We start from the raw sequence: 25196 nt of genomic DNA, 5'->3' as shown, positions 1-25196 counted from the left end.
GAGACATATTCGAATCCTGAAGTAGTTTATTTGGCACAGAAATACTGGTTATATGCCCAACTTTTGAAATTTGAGTCTGGAAAAGTTTGTAATTTTGAAATTTTTTGAAAATTGAAAATGTTTAGGAACCCTGTCATTGGTACTCTAATGTCAAAAACCATGCCTGAGCTTCCGCTTACCAGGGAAAATCATTTCTCATGATTCAGTTTGTATGAACAACAAAAACATGCATTACTAGTATGAGAGTAGACAGCACAATGTGTAAACATTTAAAATATGCAATTGTCACAAATGCCAGTGTTTTCTGGGGTGGATCCTCTTGATAGAGGTTCCGTTTTAAATGACCCATAATATTCCTTTTCAGAAAAACTAAAAGGAAATAAAGATGACTATACATTAAAGAGAGTAGGTGCTGACATGACAAGGTTAGAGGAAACTGACATACCAGTAATAGTTGAGTAAACAATAGTTGATCCAAAACAGCAAGATAATATACTTTGGAAACTGTCGGCATTTATAAAAAGCTGGTGCGTTACCATGGTAAAGTGATGTGGTATAAATAGAATACCATGGTATTACCATTGAGATAATGTATTTATAATAGTATTTATAAATGTAATTTTTTATTTCATAATGTTTTTATTTTAAAAATATGCCAATCTTTCAAGTAATTTCAGTACTTCAACAAAATTTGTTTTACTTTAGTTTATTTTTAGCTATATTTCAATAAATAATAGTTTTAGGGTGTGTTCACACTTTGCTTGTTTGGTGTTTGGTTCAATTAAAATGAACACTGGTGCGATTGCTCTGTTAGTGTGGTTCATTTGAATAAGTGTGAATGCTGCCATCTGAACCCTGGTGCGCACCAAACAAGCGAACCGATACCGCTGAAAAGATGGTTCTCGGTCCGCTTCTAATCGAACTCTGGTGTAGTTCAAATGATAAATGAACGCAACACGGACCAAAGACAGGAAGATGAGACCCTAAAAAGGACAGAATGATCACACTTATAGTTTTTTTCTCTCTCGTTATATTCATGTTGTACCATTTCGATACAGGCTGTAGCAGAACTGCGTCTCCTGGCAGCATATCTTCGTTTGTGTGTGTGACGGAGGGATTTCTGCCGCTGCTTTCACACCTTTTCACATTTTATAAGCTCTTCACTAGTTCTCAACTGGTCAAAATACTACCATATGTAGGCTACGCACATACAACGAGCGCATTTATCCCAGCACACAATATTACTTTGGATGTTCAGTAAGTTCAATCTCAAAATAACGAAGCAAGCGAACCGAACTACAAGTGTGAACACACCCGTAGTTAACAAAAACAATGCTTTGGTCCCTCCTTTAATTTAAGTCCATGGGAAATTCTTGTCTCTTATGTTGAAAATCTTGCCTCTAACCACCACTAACTAGAATGGTTTAATTTTTTTTATGGTTCTCTAAGCCTCTCTTGAGGCTCAATTTCAGGGCCGAGGGTTTAGAGCAGGCGCATTGAGAGTCATTATCATGCCCTGTTAAGTGTGAAGTTGTGCTGAGCATGTGTTGCCTTTGCTGGTGGTTTATATTAGGCTCAAGGCCAGACATTGAGTACAGCTCGATGAGAAACAGAACATCTGCTAGAACACACATAGAGGTACACAATCTCGCAGCCTTGCTTTCTTTCTTCCCCTGCTCTCTCATGACGCTGATAGGTTTCTCTCAGTTTATGGTCCATTGATCCCACCCACTATAACATGCCAAAAATGGCTACACATAATCTGCACAATATTGCACCATTTTCTGCACTGAATTATGTGGAACGGGTATAAAAAGGGTATACTGAAATCATCAGAATGTACTAAACTCATTCATTTTCAATGTATGTTGTCGTTTAAACAACAGATACATATCTTTATAGCTAGCTAAAAAGTATTTAAATAGCAAAACATGTTTGGATTGTACCTTTTATTGTAACTTTAATTAAAAATCCCATACATGTGATTGCCATAAGGAACAGCAAACAGAAGAATGTGCATGTGAAGACTTTTTTGTGAACAGTAAGCACTTGAATTCTGCAGAAATCTTTAATTTGTGTGAATTGTTTGGTCAAAAATATTAGTCCAAAATGAAAACTTATATTGTGCAAATGCACTAAATGTTAGCAGTGTTGTTTGATGACACTTATAAACGGCTTAATCTGCATCAGACTGTGCGTGTCTTCTGTAGATTTGCTCTTTTGGTTACTGTACCTGTTCAATATGCACTTCAAAAAACATTTGCAGCGGTGAGCAAATGAGACCTGCTCCGTTCTAAATGGTCTGTGAGGATCAGGAATCCTTACTGCTTGCATTTTGATCAGCTTTTTCTGTGTAAAACATTACATTTTCATTTTTGTTTCTGCTCTGAAGCTGTTAGAGTAAGAGCTTTCAAAAAGGGAATATTTTAATAGAGATGAATGATCTGGTTCATTTGTCCTCCTTAGCATTGTAGAAACATCATGTTCTGTTCTCACACTTAAGGAGGCATTTGCATTCTTTTCTTCAGCGTGTGTGAAGTCACACTCGAACACACAGTGTTAGTGAATCAGCTTGTGGTGTGATAAGTGTGAGACGAAACCCAGGAGCGCAGCACAAGAGCCGCTCTCGACTCGGCTCACCGGATATTGAACTTTTTAACACTATTTCAGAATTGCAGTTCTGCTGGTTTATCCTTTTCTGTACTGGGGGGAAATCGGTGATGATAATACCATTACATATGGTACTAAATTATTACAATATTCATGTACACGACTAGGATATTTGAAATATCCTAGTCGTGTACATGAATGAAAATACATATGATGAAAATACAATAAAAACTGTAATTTTCTGAAATCTTATTTCAAATAAAAATAACAGTTTTAATATATAAATAACTATTTTAATATATTTAAAATGCTGAATTTCCAGCATCATTACTCTAGTCTTCAGTGTCACATGATCTTTCAGAAATAATTATAATATGATGATTTGCTGCTCAAGAAACCTTTATTATTACTATCAATGTTGAAAACAGTTGTGCTGCTTCATATTTTTTTAGGATTCTCTGATGAAAACTTCTGTATCAATATTGTATCAATGTATAATTTATCCATACTGAATCAAAGTATGAATTTCTTTTTTTTTTTCTTTTTTTATCTGTCTCCAACCCCAAACTTTTGAACAGTAGTGTACAATTGTATTAACACAACTGCAATGTAGAACTATTTTTCTTTTTCAAAGTACCATTTTAAAACAAAAGCTTTTGCTCTCTGTATTATGTGTGTCTTTAGGGCTCAAACTGTTGGCGACCGCCAGCAGAGACCGACTGATCCATGTACTGGATGCGGATCGGGAATACGGCCTCCTGCAAACACTGGATGAACACTCTTCCTCTATCACTGCTGTCCGATTCGCTGGTGAGATTGCAATGGCCTAGCCCAGTTTTATTTGACAGCAGATGCTGGAAGTGTTGATGTGTGACATCTTTGCTTGTTTTTCAGCTAATGAAGGGAAAGTCAGAATGATCAGTTGTGGTGCCGATAAGAGCATCTACTTCCGCACGGCACAGAAGGTGAGATTCAAACTCATCTGGTCATATTTAGATGCTTATTCTTTATTTTTATTGGCCTCCTCTAAGATTAAAAAGTAGCATCTCCCTCATTGGTCAAAAGTCCAGTCACCATTTTTTATTGCACAAGAAATAGTTTCAAAGCAGTTTGTCTGTATTAACAGGAAAGTAACACCCTGGAAAAGAGTGCGAAGGATTTACATGATTTAATTGCGTACATCGGTCCCACGTGAATCAATTGTGTTAAACAAACATATTTTGTTCATGTAACTTCAACATCATGGAATGAATACATTTTAAGTGACTCAATTAAGTAGTTTCAAAGTGAATTTTATGACTCCCTGTCATAATTCAGACATTCAATTTCATATAGTCATTCACTGAAAAAAAGGAAAACACATTGTCCAATTTAGTTTTTACTTTTTCTTTGCTTTCGATTAATGTAATTCTATAAAATGTGCAATCTACTAGATTGCATTATTTGGGATGAATGTGACCCAATCAAGTACTCGAACATGATTTTTGCTGAAACTGTAGTTCCCAGCATGCTTCGCTTGCGACTTGGTGGAGAAAAGTAAAATTGTTGAACTTAAGTGTTATTTTATGTGTTTTGGGGCAAAATTAAATAAGGGGAGACTTTATATTGTTTAATAGTGTTTAACGTTTAATTATGTTGGAATAATTAGAACCATTTAAATGACACTGGGTTACCATTGTGGAGAAGAGCGGAGCGATTGCTTAGGCTGTGGACTGAGACGGCACATGTCATTAAAGAGCATTTCAAAGCACTTGACATGTTCATTATGTGCTACTGCTGACTAAGAGAACGAAAGCTAGTTTGTACAGTCTTATAAATCAGTCAAGTGACCACAAAAATATTAAAAAACAAAACAAGCTTGTGATTTGATTAAAGAGGCAGGATCTCAAGCGCCCCTGTGCATACCACTGTTGTTAGGAAGCCATATTAAAATCATTTTGAGACTACTCAATTGGGTTACCATGATGTTGAAATTATGTTAAAAAAATATGTTTAACTTAATAATTAAATCATGTGGAAGCAATGTACATTATTAAATCATGTAAATCCAACACAACTTTTTTTTCAATGTTCAGTGTTCTCAACTGTTTACTTTCACTTAAGACATACCCAACTCTTTACGTGAATGCCCACCAAGACATACCCATAATTTTTTATGTATTTGGCCATATAAGCTGCGGAAGAGAACTGTTCATGCTGTCCGAGATGTGCGTGAGAGTTCTTTCCTGTCCAGGAAAGGATCTGTCCAGTCTATCCTCTGCTCTCCTTAAATTTTGACTTTACATAACTTTTCCTACATTTTATAACTTTGTCTATCCGGTTGTTAAGGCTGACGTCACGCGGCAGCGCTTCCGGGTCCAAACGCTCTATCTTATATCACAAGAAAAACTACAAACAGTGCTAATATACACACACAATGTGGTGTGATACTACAAAAAAAGCTATAATCATAACCTTTTTCTCCATACCAAAATTCTAGATGGCCAGACAGTGATTCATCTTTTTTAAATCGTTAAAATATTAATGTATGTGACGCTGTGAGCACAGAGACTGTTGTGTAGACTGTAAGTATTTAAAATGTTAAACTTTTTTAAACGTTTGATGTTTAATATGAATAAATTGCGCTCATAAACAGGCGTCAATGGCATTCTCAAGTGAAACGAGTTGAGGCTTGGACCCGGAAACGGCGTTCCTGACGACTTAACAAGCGGATAAGCATCTCTCCTGAAGACAGAAATGTTGATATTCAGCTCGATGCAATTTTGTTCTAATCTAATCTTAGGGTTCTGAGTCAGAGCTGTCAGATTCCTCAGGCATAAAGAAACTGTTGCCAATGTTTTAAAGAACATCTGATTTAAATAGACACACAAGCACTTAACACCCTCCTGCAAATGAGATACCAACGGCCAGCGATTAAGTGTGAAACAGACGAGCACTTAAATCTAACGTCTAATATGAACACAGACAAAACAGCTTTGAGGAGCCTCAGTATGTTTCTGAATGAACATTAAGAATTATGTATACGTTTTAAGATCTACTGAGATTAAGAAAACATGGACATAATGAAATAAATATTGCCCAATTAGAGCTGATATAAACCTTATAATGGCTGAATAGTAAAAAATAGTAGTTACTAATTAGCTAATAGTGAACTAACTATTTTGTACATCTAAATTTCTTGTTAGTTAATAATATAACATTCCATTTCATATTTACTAGAATGTTAATATTGCATTACTCATTTGTTCCTCTGTAGTTATTTGTTAACGATGGAAAAGTATTTGAAAGTGTTACTGTTTTTTTTTTGTTTACATTATACACGTTTTCCTTGCTGAACTAATTATTAAATACCTCAAAACAGACAGAGGAGGGAACAGCGTTCACACGTACTCATCACATAGTGAGGAAGACTACTCTGTATGACATGGACATTGACCCCACGAGGAAGTATACTGTTATTGGCTGTCAGGATCGCAGCATCAGGTTAGTTTTCTTGTTTTTCCTGTTACTGGTGTTGGCCCCACTTTATATTAGGTGGCCTTAAGTACTATGTACTTACATCAAAAATAAGTACAATGTACTTACTGTGTTCAAATTGTATTGCAAAACACCTTTGCTAATATTGAGGTTGATACGGGTAGAGTTAGGGACAGGTGTGGTGGGATGGGTGAGTTTAAGGGCAGGGTTAGGGGTAAGGGAAGTGCCAACTGTGTAATTACAAATGTAACTACAAACATTTATTACAGACGTAATTACATGCAGGTATTTTTTAAATGTAAGTACAATTTAAAAACATGTATGTACACAATAAGTGTATTGTATCAAATGATTAATTACAATGTTAGTACTTAGTAGTTAAGGCCACCTAATATAAAGTGGGTCCCTGGTGTTTTTTTGTTTGTTTGTTTTTTACAATAATTTGGATAGTAGTAGTAGTATCCTGTAATTTTGTGCATATGCTAGTTGAGCCTGTCTTCCAAGAAATTCCAGCTAATGCTGATGTCACTGCACCCTTGGTTTTTTAAAATCTATATATACATTCATGTGTTTTGATTTCTGTATTTTCAGTGTTTTGACTCATTTATGAGGGCATGACTGTATAGACAGGTGTGATGTATATCTGGACTTCATCTGACAGAGCGTTACAGTCACCTGTAGCCAGGCTCGCAGTGTTAGCAGATTATCACTCAGGTGTTTACGCACAGTAGGATGGAATTAGAGGCTCGACTGGTTAATCCAGTCACATTTAGCATGTTCCATTTACCATGTGCACACACACATGCAGACACACACTCACACAAACACACACTGAGTCAGTCTGTCTGTACTGGCTGAGACAACTGACCAGCCAAAATCATTAGACACAATCTTATAGTCTCTTCCTGTGATTGTTTAAACTGGGTGACAGTCCCACAAATGTCCAGGTCATTTCAGCCTAAATGGAAAACTAATATGATATTTTGCACATTAAAACATGAAGTCTATTTTTTTACTATTTTATTATTGATTTATTATGAGCATATACTTTTTCATAATGTTATTTTCATGATAATTAATAATTTCCCCCTAGTTCTATACATTTCACTTTTGAGGCTTTTTTTAGTTTAGTTTTCATTCTCTGAAGATCTCATTAAATTCTTATTGCTGTAATATATACGATTTGTATGCACAGACTCATGGGGACTCGTGTCACTGTGGGGACGTAAATTGAGGTCCCCATGGATACAAAAGCTTTTAAATCATACAGAATGAGTTAAAAATGTAAAAATGCATAAAGTTTTGTGAGATAGGTAGATTTAGGGGTAGGAGTAGTGCAAGGGGAGTGAATATGCAGTGTGTACTTTATAAAAACCATTACGTCGTCTATGGAGAGTCCCCAGAAAGATAGCGTGCGTGTGTGTGTCTGTATGTGTGTGTGTTATTTATCATTTTAAATTTTTGCACATTATTCTACAGCATTGGCACTCTTTTCCTCATTGTGTTTTGTAAGTCTCACTTTACTCTCCCACACAAAAGGGCAACATTAGGAAGGAACCAGCACAGCGCATGACTTGCAACTGTTTTTCTTTGTTCATTCAAGCTACTGTCGCAAATTCATTCTGCACTGTGGGCAAGAAAAATGCCAGGAATGTCGTGTATAATACAGCTGACCATTTAGTGCCTTTGTCTCATTCTCACTGGAAGCAGCATCTTTTCTATGCCATTTGGCAATGAATGATCTTAAAAGAAGAAGGCCTGGCCTATACAAATATATCAATAGAGTCAATAGTCAGTGCTTTAGGCCTGTGTACTGGAGCTCATTCTGGGTTTTCAATGCCTCTAATGGGCACAGACTCTTTTTGTTCCTCATGTAAGTCATGTGAAGCCTAAGGGGTTCATTGGTTCTGCTCCTCCCCAATCTGCCAGTGTCTTGTTTTGATCTGCTGTGTAAGGAGGAATAGCAATTGGTGGCATGACACCATAGCGCCTCCAGGTGGCTAAAAAAAAGGGGCAAAATACAATTCTGCAGCACTTTTGCAAAGTCAAAAAAGAAAGTTCAAGATTTAAATGGCCAAATACACTTTATTTGTTCTTCCTAGTAGTAATGTTAGCCAACTTAACTAATTATTTACACTACCATTCAAAAGTTTGGGGTCAGTAAGATTTTGTTTTTACAAGAAGTCTTACGTTCACCAAAACTGCATTTATTTGATCAAAATTAAGTAATATTGTGAAACAATATTAACAGTTTAACAGTAATATTGTGAAAGTTTTCTGTTAATTTATTTTTGAATGTAATTTATTCCTGTGATCAAAGCTGATTTTTGTTTTATTTTATTTTTTTAAATGCATCATTACTCCAGTCTTCAGTCACATGATCCTTCAGAAATCATTCTAATATGCTTATTTGCTGCTCATGATGATAATTTTATTATTATTATTACTAGTGTGGCAGCTTCACATTTTGGAGAACCCTTGAAGTATTTTTCTTCAGTATTCTTTGATGAATATAAAGTTCAAAAGAACAGCATTTATTTAAAAATAGAAATATTTTGTTATATATGTTTTACTGTCACTTTTGATCAAATAATGCTTCCTTGCTTAATAAAATAATTGGGGCAATAGGAATGTTGACAGCACTCTATCTAATAAAGGCAATAAGCCCCCAAAAAGTATTAATCACTTAAATAAAAATAATCCCACTGACCACACACTTTTGAAAGGTTATTTGACTTAACTTGATGTAATGTACCTTTACATTTTACCCTCTTGCTGACCCTCGCGATTGTCACAGTCATGGAGGTTTCTTATTCTCATTTATTTGCAGGATCTTTAACATCTGCAATGGCAAACAGAAGAAGGTCTACAAGGGATCCCAGGGGGAGGACGGGACCCTTATCAAGGTAGGCAGACCCTGAATTAAGAGATTATGCTTAAAGCTACACTGTATAACTTTTTTAGTTTATTCTTAGCTAAAAACACTTAGTTCTTTCAAAAATATATGTGCTCATTAATGTATATTTACTTCTTTCGAGTAATAAAGTATTCTCGTACGTTTATAATATGCCATTGAAAATACATACGGGTGAGGGGTTCGAATGCCGGTCGCCATGTTGCCCCTCCATCTTGAAAGTACATTAGCCAAAGAGGGACATACTCGTAAATTAAATTTAAGCTTCGCCTTTCGCGTTTTAACACTCGATGGCACCGTGTTGAATGTGAAGAGGGGGATAGCCATGTTAATCTTGGACTAAATCGGCCACCGTATGAGTTAAAAAGAAATCAGAATTGAGAGGAACAGAAACTAATATTCACTGGATGGTCATATACCTTTTCACCGCTAGATTGGGGAAAATATCACACAGTGTAGCTTTAATGTTAGTTCAGATACTGCTTTTGCTCTCGGTCATCCAGTTATTGATCCATCTGAATGTGTTTATTAGGTTCAGACGGATCCCTCGGGTCTCTATGTGGCCACAAGCTGCTCAGACAAAAACATCTGCATCTTTGACTTCTACACTGGAGAATGTGTGGCCACCATGTTTGGCCACTCTGGTAAGGTCCTTTAAAAGTGCTCTGCACATGAGATTATGCATAAATCATTTTTATTTCCTGAAATCAAGTCTAAGCATTGTGCTTGTTGTCCTCTTTTAGAGGTTGTAACAGGAATGAAGTTTACTAATGACTGTAAACATCTAATATCTGTGTCAGGCGACAGGTAGGTGTCCTGAAATCATGTTTCTATGAGGAAGAATACATTTTTGACTTCATATTTTGACTATATCATATGACAATGTAATATGTCTGCTGGTTTGTGTGTTCAGCTGCATCTTTGTGTGGCGGCTCTGTCCTGAGTTGACCATTAAAATGAGACAACGGCTCTCAGACCTGAAACAGACCAGCAGACCTGTTCAGAAGACCCCACCGAATAAACAACACACAATTGGGTATAAAACAGATCACACTCATTAGTTGTTTTTGCAATTACACAACTCAAAACAGTGGATTTATAATGTGTTTTTTTGTGTGTCAGCACAAGGAAAGAAATCCACAGTGCCCCAGTCATTGGCACCATGTCATCTGATAGCGACAAAGACGTGGAGGAAGAGGAGGGCATTGAGGATGAAGACGAGATGTTCCCTCCTATGTCATCTGGCGAAGAGACAGGTAATGTATCTGACAGTCTCCATCAGTCTTACTAAACTGGTTTGGCTAGTTATATACATTATATCCGGCTCTTTTGGGTTGGGTTGGATCACGTGTGATTTTATTGGGCGAGACTTCTTCCAAATGTTTATTTTAGTCTCTGTGAGCTTCTAACATTAGTGTTTGTTGCTTTTACAAGGATCATCTGAAGAAAGCCGCAATACTCTTAATTCCCACATGAAGAAGGTAAGAAAGTCTAAAGCCCTATTCGTATGGTAATTGTTTCTCATGTGGACGTCTGTAAAAATTAATTTGCATGGCGCCTCAGTGATAAAACTCATGCATTCGGATGGCGCTATATTCACAATGCTGGAACGAGTTCTGTGATCCTACGAATCCGGGAACGCGCTGGTCAAATGGTCGTTCGCAGGATTGTCTGCTGACAGGTGGAAAATAGCAATTTGCTATTTTTTAATTAATAGGAAAATAATGTTATATTTGTTAATTATTTAAATCTCCTGTTTAAAAATAGGAAGCTAGACACACCATATTAGGTAAACATAAAGCTTCTTGGTTTATATTGTTTATGTATATAGTTGTATATGATACATATTTTTAAATTGTATTGCATATATTGCTGCCACAATAACGGACCATTTTAAATATTTACGTGCCTTTTTTCTCTTTCTCCTTTTTGCTCTTAACAACTCCCACTCGCTGAGGTAGAGCGGTGATGAAATATTGTTCTTGTAAATACTTTTCAGCATAAAAGTGTACAACTTGAAAATGCATGCAAATTACTGCAGTGAAACAGTACAAAAACAGTAGGTAATAATTCGCCAGTGTTTGGTGGGAGAAAAACACTGACATTCTGGATTCGGATGGCAATAAAATCCCCACCAACCTCTGTAAATGTTGAAAATACCTTACATCCCTATAAGAAACAATCACCATCTGAATAGGTCTTATTAAGCTCAAATCATTTTAACTTTGATTCTCTCATTTGGTTTAATTCTTCTCCATGCTGCTCTTTAACACGCATTTTCTCTCTTCTCAGCAATCCAACAGCTGTGACAATGAGGGTTCTGGTCCACGCCCAAGGCGGCGCTGGTCCAGGCGAATGGGCAGTTTGGATCTGAAGGTGAAGTCCATGCTGGACCTGAGGCAGCTGGAGTCTTTTGCCATGCCCCTCTTCCCCAGCAAAACCCATGATGTTCATAAAGATCCTCCACCATCTAGGAACCAGGAATTGGGCAGCACCATCAGTCTTCAGACCATAGCTGCATGGGTGAGATACAGAATTCTTTAGAGAATAGCTATATCTTCATATGAAAATAAACTAAACATACTTGTATCTTTGTATATAATGTGATATAATATCCAATGTAGTCTCACAGAGCCAGACTTCGGCATCATTTTTGCATGGAATTTAGTGTAAATCTGAAAAGTATGATGCAAAAACAATAAGCTGGCATGCACCAAAGTATAATCTTATTAGAATAATGCCATAGTCTCTGCGACCGGTTGTTGAGACAACACAGAAGACATGAGTCAAATGCATAGACCGTAAAAAAATATGGACGACTCAACATCATCCATTTCCGCTTGGCAGATTTGAAGCTTTTAGGCGGCCTGCACAGCGCGGACATCTTGGGACAGAGTCTGTGCAGTAGTGATTTCGGGACCGGAGTTGCGCAGGAAGTACAGCAGGAAGTACAGCTGCGATATCAAATGCCCGCCCACACTCTCGCAGATGCAGAACAATTAATTATGTTGGTGTGAAATAAACAGTTATGGAAATGGAGAAATAAAGCTAAAGGTCTAATCTGCTCCCAAAAATTCCGAAAAAAGTCTGTTAGTGCCTCAGTGACAACTTCACTCAGAGAAGCCGTCGATCTCAGCTGTCAATCATGACGTCACACCCTCCCGTTTTTAAAGCGTCAGATAACTAACTAAAACTGAACTTATTTTAAAAACGAACATTTGAAATGAAATCATCGTGATGATAACTGCCTTCAGTGACATAAACTTTGGGGAAAAAATATTTGAAGTGTAATTTTATCATTTAGTTTGCCTCGCGTCCATTAGAAAACACAGAGGGGCGGCTATACTGGGACCACTCACCGGGGATCGATCGAGGCGCGAAAGCTTCAGTTTCTGAGAGGGAGACTGCAGGCTTGGTCAAATGAGATTCAAAACAGCTCTGAAATCAATGCCAAAAACGTTTGATTTGTGTGTTTATCAATGCAGACCTGTTTGTCTGTTCTGTACCTTTTTGACTTGACGTGTATATTCTCTGTAGGTACCTGAAGAGAATGGACCAGGAGGACAAACACGTCCTCATTACATCCGGCTGTCTCCTCAAACTCCAGACACAGAGGTGTTGTATCCGGAGGGCTGTGAAGATCAAATCAGTCTTTCTGGCAGGTCAGTAAAAAAAAAAAAAAAGAAACAAAAAAAAACAATAGGTTACTATCGTAACCCCGGTTCTCTGAAACATCGAGTGGAGAGATCCACCTATGGGAAGGGCATCCGTACCTGACCTCTGCAGAAGCATCCAATTGCACCAAGTCTGACAAGACAGGCAGGAGCGCGCAGCCAATGCCCAGTAAGGCCCCACCCCTTACCAGCGGGCATATATGGGCTGCATACGCTACTGTACATCAGTAAGTATATTCGCTTCTCGTGCGGTAAGCGGGGCAACGCTGGTGGATCTCTCCACTCGATGTTTCAGAGAACCGGGGTTACGATAGTAACCTATTGTTCTCTTTCATCATCTCGTTTCGAGATCCACCTATGGGAGAGACATGGACAGCTCCCCGATTGCCCAATACACTCACAGTGAGGTCCTGTTAGCCAGAAAAAGACGGTCACCCCGAGGGGCGGTGCACGACGCGTCTCATAATCATGAACTCGCCACACCGACGCAACCGCGTAACTGCGGTGTGAAGCAGGACATGAAACATAGGCTATGTGTGTCACACATAAAGAAGGCAGGGTTAGGAAGACCCCACCCCCAAGACCGAATGTGCTACTGAGGTTCTGGTGACATCCAGCCTGTAGTAACGCACAAACGTATGGGGAGAAGCCCAACTGGCCGCAGAACAGATATCCTGCAGTGATACTCCCCTGAACAGAGCCCAAGAGGCGGCCAAGCCCCTCGTGGAATGAGCTCTGATGTTCCCTGGGGGTTGCACTCCCTTTGATTCATATGCCAAGATTATAGCGTCCACAAGCCAATGTGAGAGGCGTTGTTTAGACAGGGGATCCCCTTTGCGAGGAGGAGCCCATGAAACGAAGAGTTGGTCACTCTTCCGGAACGCGCTGGTCCTAGACACATACGTTTGTAACGCACGGACTGGACACAGGGCATTTAGCCTCTGATCCTCCGCGGAGGAAAAGGGCGGAGGGTGAAAAGCGGATAGCTCCAACACCTCCGATGTGAACGCAGGGAAACATTTCGGCATGAATGCTGGATTAGGCTTGAGGAAAACCTTATCTCCACCCAGAGAGAAATTGATGCACGAGGGGTGGACCGAGAGTGCATGTAACTCACTGACACGTTTGGCTGACGCCAAGGCCAAGAGCAAGGCTGTTTTGAAGGACAGCAACTTAAGGGGAATATTCCCCAGAGGCTCAAAAGGGAATTGAGACAGAGCTTCCAGCACCATGGAGAGGTCCCATTCAGGGATCGTTCTCCTAATGACTGGCAAGGAGCGACGGGCGCCCTTCATAAATCTGCGGATTAGAGAATGCTGCCCAACCGTTGAGCCCTCAAAACCCACATGACAAGCAGAGATAGCTGCCAGATAGACCTTAATAGTGGAAAAAGACCTGCCCTTATCCATAAGGTCTTGGAGGAAACACAAGATATCAGCGACTGAGCACTGATATGACGTGAGACCCCGCCCATCACACCACTCATCGAACACCTGCCACTTACAGCCATACAAGGACCGTGTAGAAACGGCCCTGGCATTCTGTATAGTAGCCACCACGCGCGGGGGAAGCCCTAACGCGCTTAGGTTCGTCCTCTCACGGGCCAAGCCCAGAGAGCTACCCTGTCCGGGTGTGGGTGATAAATCTCCCCGTTCGCTTAAGACAATAGGTCTGTGCGGAGGGGGAGGCACCACGGCTGGGCATACAACAGAGGGATTATCTCTGCCAGCCACGGCGCTTTGGGCCACCTGGGTGCTATCAGGATGAGAGAAACCCCCCCCTCTCTCGCCCTGGCCAGTGTGAGAATTATCAGGCACAGGTGAGGAAAGGCATACAGCAGCACTCTGGGCCACGGGTGGGTGGGCCAGTGTGTCCACCTCGAGGGGCGCGTCCAAGTCCTTTAGCGAGAAGAACATAGGACAATGGCTGTTTTCGCGCGAGGCGAACAGATCTACGGGCGCCCGTAGTCTCATCCATATCATGTCTACTATCTGAGGGTGGAGGTGCCAATCTCCGAAGAGCGGGATCCCCCTCGATAGAAGATCCGCGCCTCTGTTCAGAATTCCCGGAACATGAGTCGCGCGTAACGACAGGAAAACTCGCCCGCTCCATACCAAACGCTTGTAAGCTAGGGTATGAAGCTTCGGCGAGCGCGCGCCGCCTTGACGATTGATAGCCACTGTCGTGGTGGTATCGTCGCAGCGTACGAGCACATGATGTCCCTGCAGACGAGGCAGAAAATGATTTAGAGCCTTCTAATTGGTTAGAAGCTCTAAATAATCTATGTGCTCTGAACGTAGATGCTCTGAACATGCCTGAGACATGTGCGATATCGCACCCTCGCCCCCTCTCTGAACTGTGACAGACAGTTCGTCAGAGAGAGAACGCGCTCCTGAGAGAGACGCGCTCGCATGGAGACTGAGTTCAGCTCCATGCCCTGGAAGATCACCCTCTGACTGGGTGTAAAGTTGCTCTTGTTCACATTCACCCTGAAGTCCAGAGATCGGGTGTGCGCGAGCACACGGGAGGTGTCCTGCAACACCTTTTCCCTCGAATCGGCTATGATGAGCCAATCGCATATGTATGTCAGGATCCGTAGACCAGACATTCTTAGGGGAGTGAAGCCCGCTTCCACACGCAAACAGAAAGTTCGGGGGCTTAATTTTTGCCCGAACGGAAGCACCGTGAGTTCGTAACAAATGCCTTGATAGGCGAAACGAAGAAACTTCCGGTGTGGTGGATAAATGCTTATGTGGAGAAAAGCATCTCTCAGATCGACCGATGTGAACCAGTCGTTCCGTTTCATGACACGGGCGAGCGAACCAAGGGTTAACATTATGAATCTGTATTTCCTCAAATGTTTGTTAAACACCCTGGGGTCCAGAATAGGACGGAGGGAACCGTCCTTCTTTGTGACCAGGAAATAACGGGAAAAGAAACCCTGGTTTATCAGATTGTGGGGAACCACCTGAATCGCACCTTTGTTTAGAAGAGAGGAGATTTCCTCCTTCAGGACGTGGGCCGTGCTTTCCTCTGTGTGAGAAAAGAGAACGCTGCTGAAACGTGGATGTTTCATAGCAATCTGCAGACGATAGCCCTGTAATATCATGCGTAATACAGTAAGCCAGGCTGACACACAGCTCGTGTGAATGCTCGTCCGGGCCGTGCTGGCTTCGAGCATGCCTAGCTGGCTTATTTGTGATAAAAAGTGGCGCCCTCTAGTGGAGAAACTAGGGACGACACGTGCAGGTTCACCATTACGAGAGAAAGGGTATTTCCCTACATTGAGAGGGTATCTCGCTGTGACAAATTCATTTGATTCGTTAGATTTATTGTGTTTTTTGTGTTTCTGTGTGTGTTGTGTTTTCTGGGAAACACTGGGGCCGAAGCCTTTATTATTTGGGTGAGGGGAACACAGTATGTGCGGTGTGGTTACACTGCTTTTGAACTTTTCCTCACGACAATCCCCTTGAACAGGGGGGAAAACACATCCTCCACTAAACACATGGGCTGGGCAGCCACGGGAGGGGGACACCCTACAGCAGGAACCTTCCGTCCTTTGGACAGGGGTTCTGGGGCAGGGAGAAAGCCCAGAAAACTTATTTCGAGGCTTTTCCTTGACCTGATTAAAATTACGTCCCGGGACCGGGGGGTTAGGCAAACGCACAGGGGGCGCCTGGCGTGGGACCGTCTTCCTGGGAAGATACAATATGAAGGCCTCGTGCTCCTTCTTGTCGTCGCATCGTTGTTGCATCATAGCAACTGCGGGGCCAAAGAGAGCCCGGCCGGGCTCTATCGAGGCGCCTGCGATACGTTTCTTTTCGCTATCCGGGAGACCAGACAGGTTGAGCCAGAGCGAGCGCTCTCCTACCACGGAAAGCGCCATAGAGCGCCCGCAGGTTTGGACAACCTGACGAGCATTACGGAGAACGAGGTCGTTAACCGTGATGATCTCCTTCCACAGTGCAGGAGAGGGAGAAGATCCCTTATCTAACTGCTGGCCCAGATCGTCCAGGATCTCCGCTTGGTAAGCGGAAAGGAGGGAGGAGACATTCAGAGTCCTAACAGCCAAGGCCGAGGATTTATAAACGGCCTGGTGCACCGAGGCAGAAAAACGGTCCATCCTGTTAGGAAGGACCGGCTTCGGGGGGGCGGGCAGCCCTCCCTGGACTGGGTTGAGGTGTCTGGCAATGGAGGGCTCAATGGCAGGCGGTTCGCCCATGCCGCGAGCCGCCATATCTTTAACCTCCAGCCCCGCGAGACCGTGTTTAAGATCGAGCGGGTCGTTCCAGTAGTGCCTCATGTGCTTAGCGCACGCTGGAAGAACGGGAAAGAGTTCTTTCCTTGGGCCGGGGGGGGGCTCCCAACACTTTACCGTCATAAATATCCCTCTCCTGGTCGGTGGCGCTCTGTGGAGCCGGCCATTTAATGTTGAGACGAGCGGCCGCTCGTTCACACACATCCAGGAGGATGGATTGAGGCAAGGCCGCGGGGGCGCTAGCCTGGGGAATAACAGAGGGCGGGATGGCCTCCTCGTCCTCCGAAATTCCAAGAAGGCCCGCGTCGTCGTAATCACCGGACCCGGCAAGATCGTCGGCGAGCGGGAGGTTACCCGTGAAGATGTCCTCTTCGGGGAACTCAGGATTGGGCTGGTCAGCCAAAACAAGAGCCGTCGCGCCCCGGGAGGTCCCCGGTAGCGCGCTATCGTCACCGTGTTCCATATCCGAGTACGACAAGTCGAGCTCGCCACACTGAGTAGCGGCAACTTTAAGGCTGTGTCGCAGGAGTTTCTTAGGCAGTACCAGGCAGTAACTGCAGTTCTCCGGGTTCTCTATTGCCTCCTCTGCGTGCTTGAGGCCCAAGCAGACCACACAGAAAGGGTGAAAATCCTTAGCGGCGATAAGAGACCCACACGCGGCCGGGCAGGCCCGTAATAGGCTAGACACAGAAGGAGAAGACTGAGAGAGCGACATACCCGCGAAAAACTCAGAAAGGTCCGTGGCGGCAGCCGTGGAACAGGAAGACGGACGAGAGCGCGAGCGGCTCCGAATGCAGACACAGAATGTGGCAGAATAGAACTGTCACGCCCGGTGGAGGCTGATCTGGCGATATTTCCTCCTGCAGACAATAAGTGAGCAGCGCAAATCTAACCGAACTGTGTCAGTGCAGAGATCGCGAGAAGCGAATGTCAACTGATGTACAGTAGCGTATGCAGCCCATATATGCCCGCTGGTAAGGGGTGGGGCCTTACTGGGCATTGGCTGCGCGCTCATGCCTGTCTTGTCAGACTTGGTGCAATTGGATGCTTCTGCAGAGGTCAGGTACGGATGCCCTTCCCATAGGTGGATCTCGAAACGAGATGATGAAAGAGAACCACTTCTCACCAACAGTCGGTAATCTTTTATGTAACACAGAACGAAAGTTGTACAATTGTACATCAGACAACACAAGGTTAAATAACTGATGGGGGAATTTCCATGTTTAGGTGGAGGATTCCTTTACTTGTGCAGTTCAAATGTATACGATGATCAAAAAAAACCTGTTGAGATGATCTTCAAATGTCTGTCCACTCCCTTCTCTGTTTGTACGTAGTGAGTATCAAGTGAAAAAGTTGCCCCATGGAGTGAGATGTGCTAAAGTAAATTCCTGTCCTGAGAAGCAGAGTCCAGACAGTGCCTGCTCTATGGATTATTCCAGCAGTCGTCTCTCTAGCCCCGAGCACCCTGGAGAAGGTAGAAAAAACTTAACTAGAAGACTTGCACAGTCTTTTTGTAAATGCAGTAGATGCAAAGAGCCCTTGATGAGATAAAGGAGCATATATTTCTGTGTTCGCTGTAGACTCTGAGCCCACTGAGCCATTGAGTGTAGATGGAAACTCATCAGAACTGGATATGGAAGATCTTGATGAAGAAGAGGAGGATAGCTTGAGGAAGAGTGAGGTTCAGACTCCTGTACCTCAGACCCCAGACCAGGAGGCCTTTCTCAAGAGGCATTTTGCAAACCTGTCAGACCTCAACAACCCTGGTAGGGTGTTTGTCATGTTCACAATTTGCTTTAAACACTTTTCTTTGTTGTAAGTATGAGTTCTCATACTTTTTTTTTTTTGGCAGCAAGTCCAACCAGAGTAACTCCAAATATCTCTGACAGCATGTCATCTAAGTTCCTTTCTCAGAACCCCACTAGCAGGTAAGACCCTTCCAACCATGACTTCTATTCCTAATGACATTTTTACTTCTGAGAGGAAAAACATGACCTTGCTCTTCCATCTTTATTTATTTTTTTACTAGATCTGCATTCTCGTTCCCCTCAAGCAGTGACAGTAAAATCACCAGTGGAGTGGTGCGGCCCCTTATCTCAGAGGTACGGCCCCTCATGGAGAATAAGAGTCCAGGAAAACAGCAGGAATCCCAGGGCTCCGAGAAGACAACAGGTCAGCGTTTAATCCAAAAGAAACGAACACCTGTCATGGACTCCCGCAGACTGATTAGCCCCGTCGCTAAAGCTGCCGCAAGTCACAACAGTTCTGCGGGCATGAGAAAAGCTCAATCCATCCACAACATCTCCTCAGATGGTAAAGCATTCATGAACTTGAGCTACAGAATATAGGATATTGTTTTGTATTAGTTCCCCGTCCCTATAGGTGTACTGAAAGTTGCTTTGTATAATGCCTACTAAAAAGGTTAAAGGATTAGTTCACTTCAAAATGAAAATTTCCTGATAATTTACTCACCCCCATGTCATCAATAATGTTCATGTCTTTCTTTCTTCAGTTGAAAATAAATTAGGTTTTTTGAGGAAAACTATTCCAGGATTTTTCTCCACATTATAGACTTCTATGTCAACCAAAATGTTGAAGGTCCAATGCAGTTTCAAAGGGCTTCAGAGGCTCTGCGTGATCCCAAAAGAAGAATAGGATCTTCTCTAGAGAAACCATCTGTCATTTTCAAGGAAAATAAAATAAAATTGTATACTTTTTAACCTAAATTGCTCATTTTGTGCTGCTCTGCGGCTTGCCGTGGACTGCGCAATCACGCTGGAATGGTCACGCTAGATGTAGCCGAAGTACCGGCTCTATGTTTACAAAGCGCACGTGAAGACTAATACAAATGTCTTTTAGCAAAAAAAAAAGTAAAGCAACGATATCGGATGATTGTGAAGACGGAGTGTTTTTTGGTAAAGGGCATTTGTATTAATCCTTACTCGTTCGCTTGGTGCGGTACTTCCGCCTATGTAACCGTTCTGGCGTGATTGAGCAATCAGTGGCAAGCCGCAGAACAGTGCAAGATGATTAATGTAGGTTTAAAAGTGTATACTTTTTTTTTTAATAACCGATGGTTTTGCTAGATAAGACCCTATTCCTTAGCTGGGATCACGCAGGGCCTCTGAAGCATCAACTAAAAAAGTTATATTTTAAGCAATATTTTCCTTACAACCTACAAGTGCACGTCTTAATATTTATTTCCTTAAATAAATAATAAATAGTATAAATATTACTTAAAATTATTTAATATTTTAGCTTTTAAATGCACAAAAAAAACGAGTACTAATATTCATACTACCATTGTGCCTTTGAGAAAAGTGCGCAACCCTAAAAGCTGGAAAACACTGCAAGACTTTTGCTTAGTCAACACTTCTGCAAGATTTGTCTCCTAGAAGATACTCGTAGTGTATAATCCTTAGTAGTTAAGTGTATGATGTTTCTGTTACTGTAAGTTGTGTAGTGTTTTCCAGCCTCAAGTTGCTCCAGGGGCATTGTCTTTGTAATAAAACAGCAGAAGTGTCTGCTAAATGAAGACTAACTTGGAGATTCTTCTATTCTCACATTAATCACCTGTTCCCTCCCTCTTCTGATCAGCTGACATTGTCCAGACATCCAGTCGTCCTTCTAAGGAAGTCCACCCACAGCCCCAGACCTCTGAAAGACCACGGCGTTCCCTTCCCACCGTCCCACTCACCAGCCCCACCACTACCCTGCCCAGGGACATCACTACACCTACTAAGTCCAAATCCCGTTCCTATATGAGTCCTACCACTAGCTCCATGGCCAAGATTTCCCGCTCTGTTTCCATGGGTGACAACTTGAATGTGATGGAACTAGGAGAAGACACAGGATCTTCAGACCCACGCAGGAGCTCAGGTTCTGACTGTTCCAACCCTCGGAGCTCCTCCCAGAGCAAGCCCACCACTCCTGTCACCCATGTGTCTTCCTTTAATACTTTGGCTTCCCCTTTTCCAGGCCCCTGCATGCCCCATGCAGTAGTCATACCCACACTGAGCGCAGGCTCAACTGGAATCTCTTCCTCTAAAGGTCTCCAGGTCAAACTGACTGGCAGTGCTCGACCCCTGCTCCATATAGACATTCCCAATCCTCTTCCAGATAAACCCTCCTTATCTTCCCTTTCACCAAGCAGCAAAAGCCCCAAGCTTGTACAAAAGGAAAATGAGTCCTTGAGTAGAACCCCAACAACTCCTTCTTCACTTACTGGAGCAATTCACCTGCCCACCAGCATCATACAGCCAGTCACAGCAGTTTGTTTGAGCCCATCTGAAACCCCAGACCAGATAGAGCTCAATATGGTACTTATTCCCAGCCAGACTGAGAACTTAATGGAATCTGAACTTCACTCGGAAACAGAGCCAAAGGAAGAGGATACCCCTGAAGCTGAGTGCTCTCCCATGAGGCAATGCAGCCCAAGTCTTCTTCAGTCTTCCTCGGGAGCTCAAGACTCAGGTTTGCTAGGACATCAGTCTTCCCTTGTTCCATCTTCCATTCTGCTACGGCTTGGGCTGTCTAAACACTTTACCAAAGGGCTCTGGCCTCTCTCATCTGCCACCTCCTCCATTACTTCTTTCATCTCCTCTTCGCCTTCTCCATCCATTAATCACCACCTGCAGGGTGAGACATGCCCTTACTAACACATGCTGTAACATCTGCCTTCTAAAACAGTTGACACATTTATTTTACTTGATAAAAAATTCTTTATTAAACCAAAGACTTGGATGATTCCACACTTAACATCATTTACACAAGTAAATCCTTCCTGGATCAACATCCTTTGTTAAAACATCATTCCTTCCAACCAATTATTACCCTCTGATTTTAAAGTAGAATTAGGATTAGGGCAAGGGTTTGTCCAATCTCCATTTTTCTGCAAGTTTAGCTCTATTAAACCTGCATGGAACTCTGCTAGAAACTGACCCTCCAGGAGCAGGATTAAATATCTCTGAGTTAGGTCAATGGTTTCCGATCCTACTCTTGGAGGTCTACCTTCCTTTAGTTTTTAGCTACAACCCTAGTTAAAAACTCCAGAACCAATTAATCAAGGGCTTTAGAATTAAGGTTGGAGTTGGAATTAAACTCTGACCTCCTAGAGCAAGATTGGACTTAGAACAACATTCCTACCTATTCCAACCAATCATTCTGATCTTTAGGATAAGGTCCTACAACAATTCTCTTAAGATCAATCATTTACCTCCAGTTTTAACGTTAGGGCTGTTGTTTGTAAAATGATATTAATCCATGTCTTCACTTTGTGCTGAGTATCACTTCTCTAAATCATTATCAATGCTTTATACTTCTCAGTTTACATTTTTGCATCCTCAGTCAAAATTGAATAGTTTTGTTGCAAAGACTCAATTTAAGTATCAATCTAACATATTCGGTTTCTCCACTGCAGACACATCTCTTAGTGTGGATTCTTGTAGGCTGGTTGCCAATGAATTGCAGAGCAGTTTTAAAAGAGCCTCCTTCCTGTACAAAATGGTAGGTTATCATTAGGCCACATTCACATGTAATTGTAGAGTAGGCTGCACTTCAGCCCACACATCTGCCTAAACCGTTTGTGTGGCTGACATGACTCTAACTTTGTGTTTGTGTGCGTGTGTGTGTGTACTCCTGTAGCTAAGCAACTCCACCAACTCCAGTGAGGAGCAGCAGGAAATGACACGTGTGCTGGCCGAAGCATTTCAGGCAATGAGAGATGAGCTGAATTGCCTGCCACCATGCACTCCTTCGAGACCGCCTAGCACTTGCACAGTGCCCATGTTGGCTAACAGTAATGCAACACTGGGTGACGACAGGACACTAGCCCTTCTAGAGCAGTACTCCAAATTGCTGCTTAGTGCAGTAGAGAAGAGGATGGACAACAAAATCTGACTACTCTGTGGCTGCAACAGGATACGAAGCCATGAGACTGCACAGCAGACTGTTTTAGATAGTGACAAGCTTTTAATAAAGAGATTGAGAAGAAATGCCACTATCCTACCTCCCTGTTTAGCATGCTACTATGGCAGCAACACACCCCTGATTTTTCTCACCTCTTTGTGCCCTGCTACTAAAAACGTACCTGAATGTTTTCGCTTTAGTAACTTTCGAAAGACATAAACATCATCGAGGAGAGTAATTGATAACATGATTTGTTGACTGCATGGGACAGCAGTTTGGTCACCATCTTAAAGACATAAGCAGTTTTTTATGGACACAATATTCTGTCATATTTTGAACTAAAACAGTTACAGTGAAACTTTTGTTGTTGAGAGGAATCTCCGGCAAGCATTATGTATTTGAATATTGTGTTTGATTTTCTTAAAAAAATTCTCAATGCTCTATTTCAAAGGGACCGGTATCCCTGGAAGTCTTAGAAATGCAGATTTGTCACTTTTACCTTTTATTATGGAATGAATTTTATACTGTATTTTGTGTTTGTGCTGATACTTGGGACATTGGGGTGCGTATTTATTCTCATGTGATAGGTCAATGAGTCACACATAGGCTCTTCAATGCGTATTTGTTGTACAGTGTCAATGTCCTGATACCCAGGGTCAGTTGGGTGCCTGAGGAGAAATTTGAAGGATGATTTTGTATTATTTGCAGGAACTTTTTGTACTTGAATGGTAACTTTCTCAAGGATACGGGTGCCTTAATCTTGACCAGCAATTTGTTTTAAGGAATAAATCCGGCATTTGTAATTCAAGCAGGTTATATATCAAAATAATCAGTGATATTTGGATGTTGTCCACCTCTAATTGAGTAATTCCAGGTTGCAAATGGTAACAGAAACAAAACTGCCATAAAAGCACTAAACTGAATTGACCATTCTGGTAACTCTGATGTAGATGCATTAGCCAAGTTGACAGAAAACATGTCTTGAAAATTTGTGCACAAATTATGAGAGGTTTACAGATTTTCCAGAAGTTTGGTTTTAAAAATATCCTTGTCCTGAAATGAAACGCATTTTTACATATTGCTTTCCGGTGATGACTTCTTGAAGGTATTTTTTATTGTCATGTGATGTGCTCTCGTTTCCCCAAGAGCTAAACAAATCACTTACCCTTGCTAACTAAAAAAAGAATTAAACTATACAAATTCTTCTCCATAATAATATTGATAATGTACATTAGGCACTTTTTTTTGTTAAGTGTACTGTAACTTCTATAGATAGACCTGCACATATATAAAAATCGCACAAAAGCTAGGTGCACACTGTACAATTCTGGGATCTTAAAAGAGCAAAACGTAATCTTTAATAATTTAGCATGAACATGTCAGAATGTGACATGACTGATAATGTAAACACCCAGTCCATGCCATCAGTCATCATGACCAAAGATGCATATCATACAGTATGACATAAGATACAGGTGATGTCGCAGTCACCATTGCTTTTTTTTTTTTTTTTTATCCCAGGATTTTACTGGGGTCATATTGTACAGTCTGACAAAGAAAAAAGAAAAAAAAATGCACTGTGTACACCCAGCTTAAGTCAACACTGCATCTAGTTCAGAACAGCTGCAACTTGCCTGGTGTCTGAGAAGCATATATTCTATTTATTGACTTGTTGCTTAGTTCCATCTGTTACATTTTTTGAGGATTGTTGGTACAAATTTGTTAACAATGAAAAATGCACATTGTGCAATTACAACAACACAATTTTTTACTCATTGTATCCCCATTTGGTAGGCAAAAAGCTATCTCAAAAAAAGTTCTACGGCTTTAAGAGAGGCTGAAAAAGCATGAGATAAAAAAATTATATATAACATAAGCCAAAACAGACTTGAATTAGCTAGCTAGAAGGCATCAGCGATGTAGCAGAAGTGAAAACCGTACAGTAGGACTGCATCAGTAACAAAAGCTCTATGTGAGAATCGGCATGGTTACACTACATATGCATGAAGAACGGCTCAATCCCAGAACTAGAATGCATGGTTGTACGCTTGACCTGCTCCTCATAAACTATCATGCAAACCTTCAGCTTTCAGTGCTATCTCTGTGGTGAACAGCTCTGCTTTCATGTAACCTATGGCCAATTGATAAAGTAGTTTAGGATTACAGATGGACCAGTAGTTTTTAAGACTTTCTTTTTGGAAACTTGTGACTTTGTCTTACCTTTTGCTCCAAACCGAAGTCAAGTGTTTCTATTCTCAGTGTTTATACAATCTATCATCTGAAATCTCTTTCTCAGAGAAGTCAAACAAATAAAACTGTATTTATTACATGGTAAACTGCATTGTTTATTCATTCT

At 41.6% G+C, this 25196-nt stretch overlaps 1 protein-coding gene across 6 annotated transcripts in view; it reads left to right on the top strand.

Annotated features, from left to right (window-relative positions):
- Positions 1 to 25176, top strand: part of mapkbp1 (mitogen-activated protein kinase binding protein 1) — an 81367-nt gene extending 56191 nt beyond the window's left edge. For 2 of the 6 annotated variants that reach the window (XM_067455921.1, XM_067455920.1), the window contains 18 exons: positions 3295 to 3420; positions 3505 to 3575; positions 5972 to 6093; positions 8918 to 8993; positions 9534 to 9645; positions 9745 to 9808; positions 9915 to 10037; positions 10124 to 10257; positions 10436 to 10482; positions 11294 to 11524; positions 12539 to 12663; positions 18268 to 18407; positions 18514 to 18699; positions 18786 to 18861; positions 18963 to 19246; positions 20531 to 21571; positions 22353 to 22438; positions 22577 to 25176. In XM_067455921.1, the coding sequence (XP_067312022.1) occupies positions 3295 to 3420; positions 3505 to 3575; positions 5972 to 6093; positions 8918 to 8993; positions 9534 to 9645; positions 9745 to 9808; positions 9915 to 10037; positions 10124 to 10257; positions 10436 to 10482; positions 11294 to 11524; positions 12539 to 12663; positions 18268 to 18407; positions 18514 to 18699; positions 18786 to 18861; positions 18963 to 19246; positions 20531 to 21571; positions 22353 to 22438; positions 22577 to 22831 (3299 nt within the window). In that variant the 3' untranslated portion in view covers positions 22832 to 25176. The remainder of the gene's footprint in view (positions 1 to 3294; positions 3421 to 3504; positions 3576 to 5971; positions 6094 to 8917; positions 8994 to 9533; positions 9646 to 9744; positions 9809 to 9914; positions 10038 to 10123; positions 10258 to 10435; positions 10483 to 11293; positions 11525 to 12538; positions 12664 to 18267; positions 18408 to 18513; positions 18700 to 18785; positions 18862 to 18962; positions 19247 to 20530; positions 21572 to 22352; positions 22439 to 22576) is intronic. The other 4 variants (XM_067455922.1, XM_067455923.1, XM_067455925.1 and 1 more) reach the window with 4 other exon arrangements.
- Positions 25177 to 25196: the final 20 nt, after the last annotated feature.

This window comes from Pseudorasbora parva, chromosome 10 (genome assembly GCF_024679245.1).
Source record: "Pseudorasbora parva isolate DD20220531a chromosome 10, ASM2467924v1, whole genome shotgun sequence".
Lineage (NCBI taxonomy): Eukaryota > Metazoa > Chordata > Actinopteri > Cypriniformes > Gobionidae > Pseudorasbora > Pseudorasbora parva.
The sequence above is the reverse complement of the archived record's forward strand: the minus strand, read 5'-3'. Positions and strand labels throughout refer to the sequence as shown.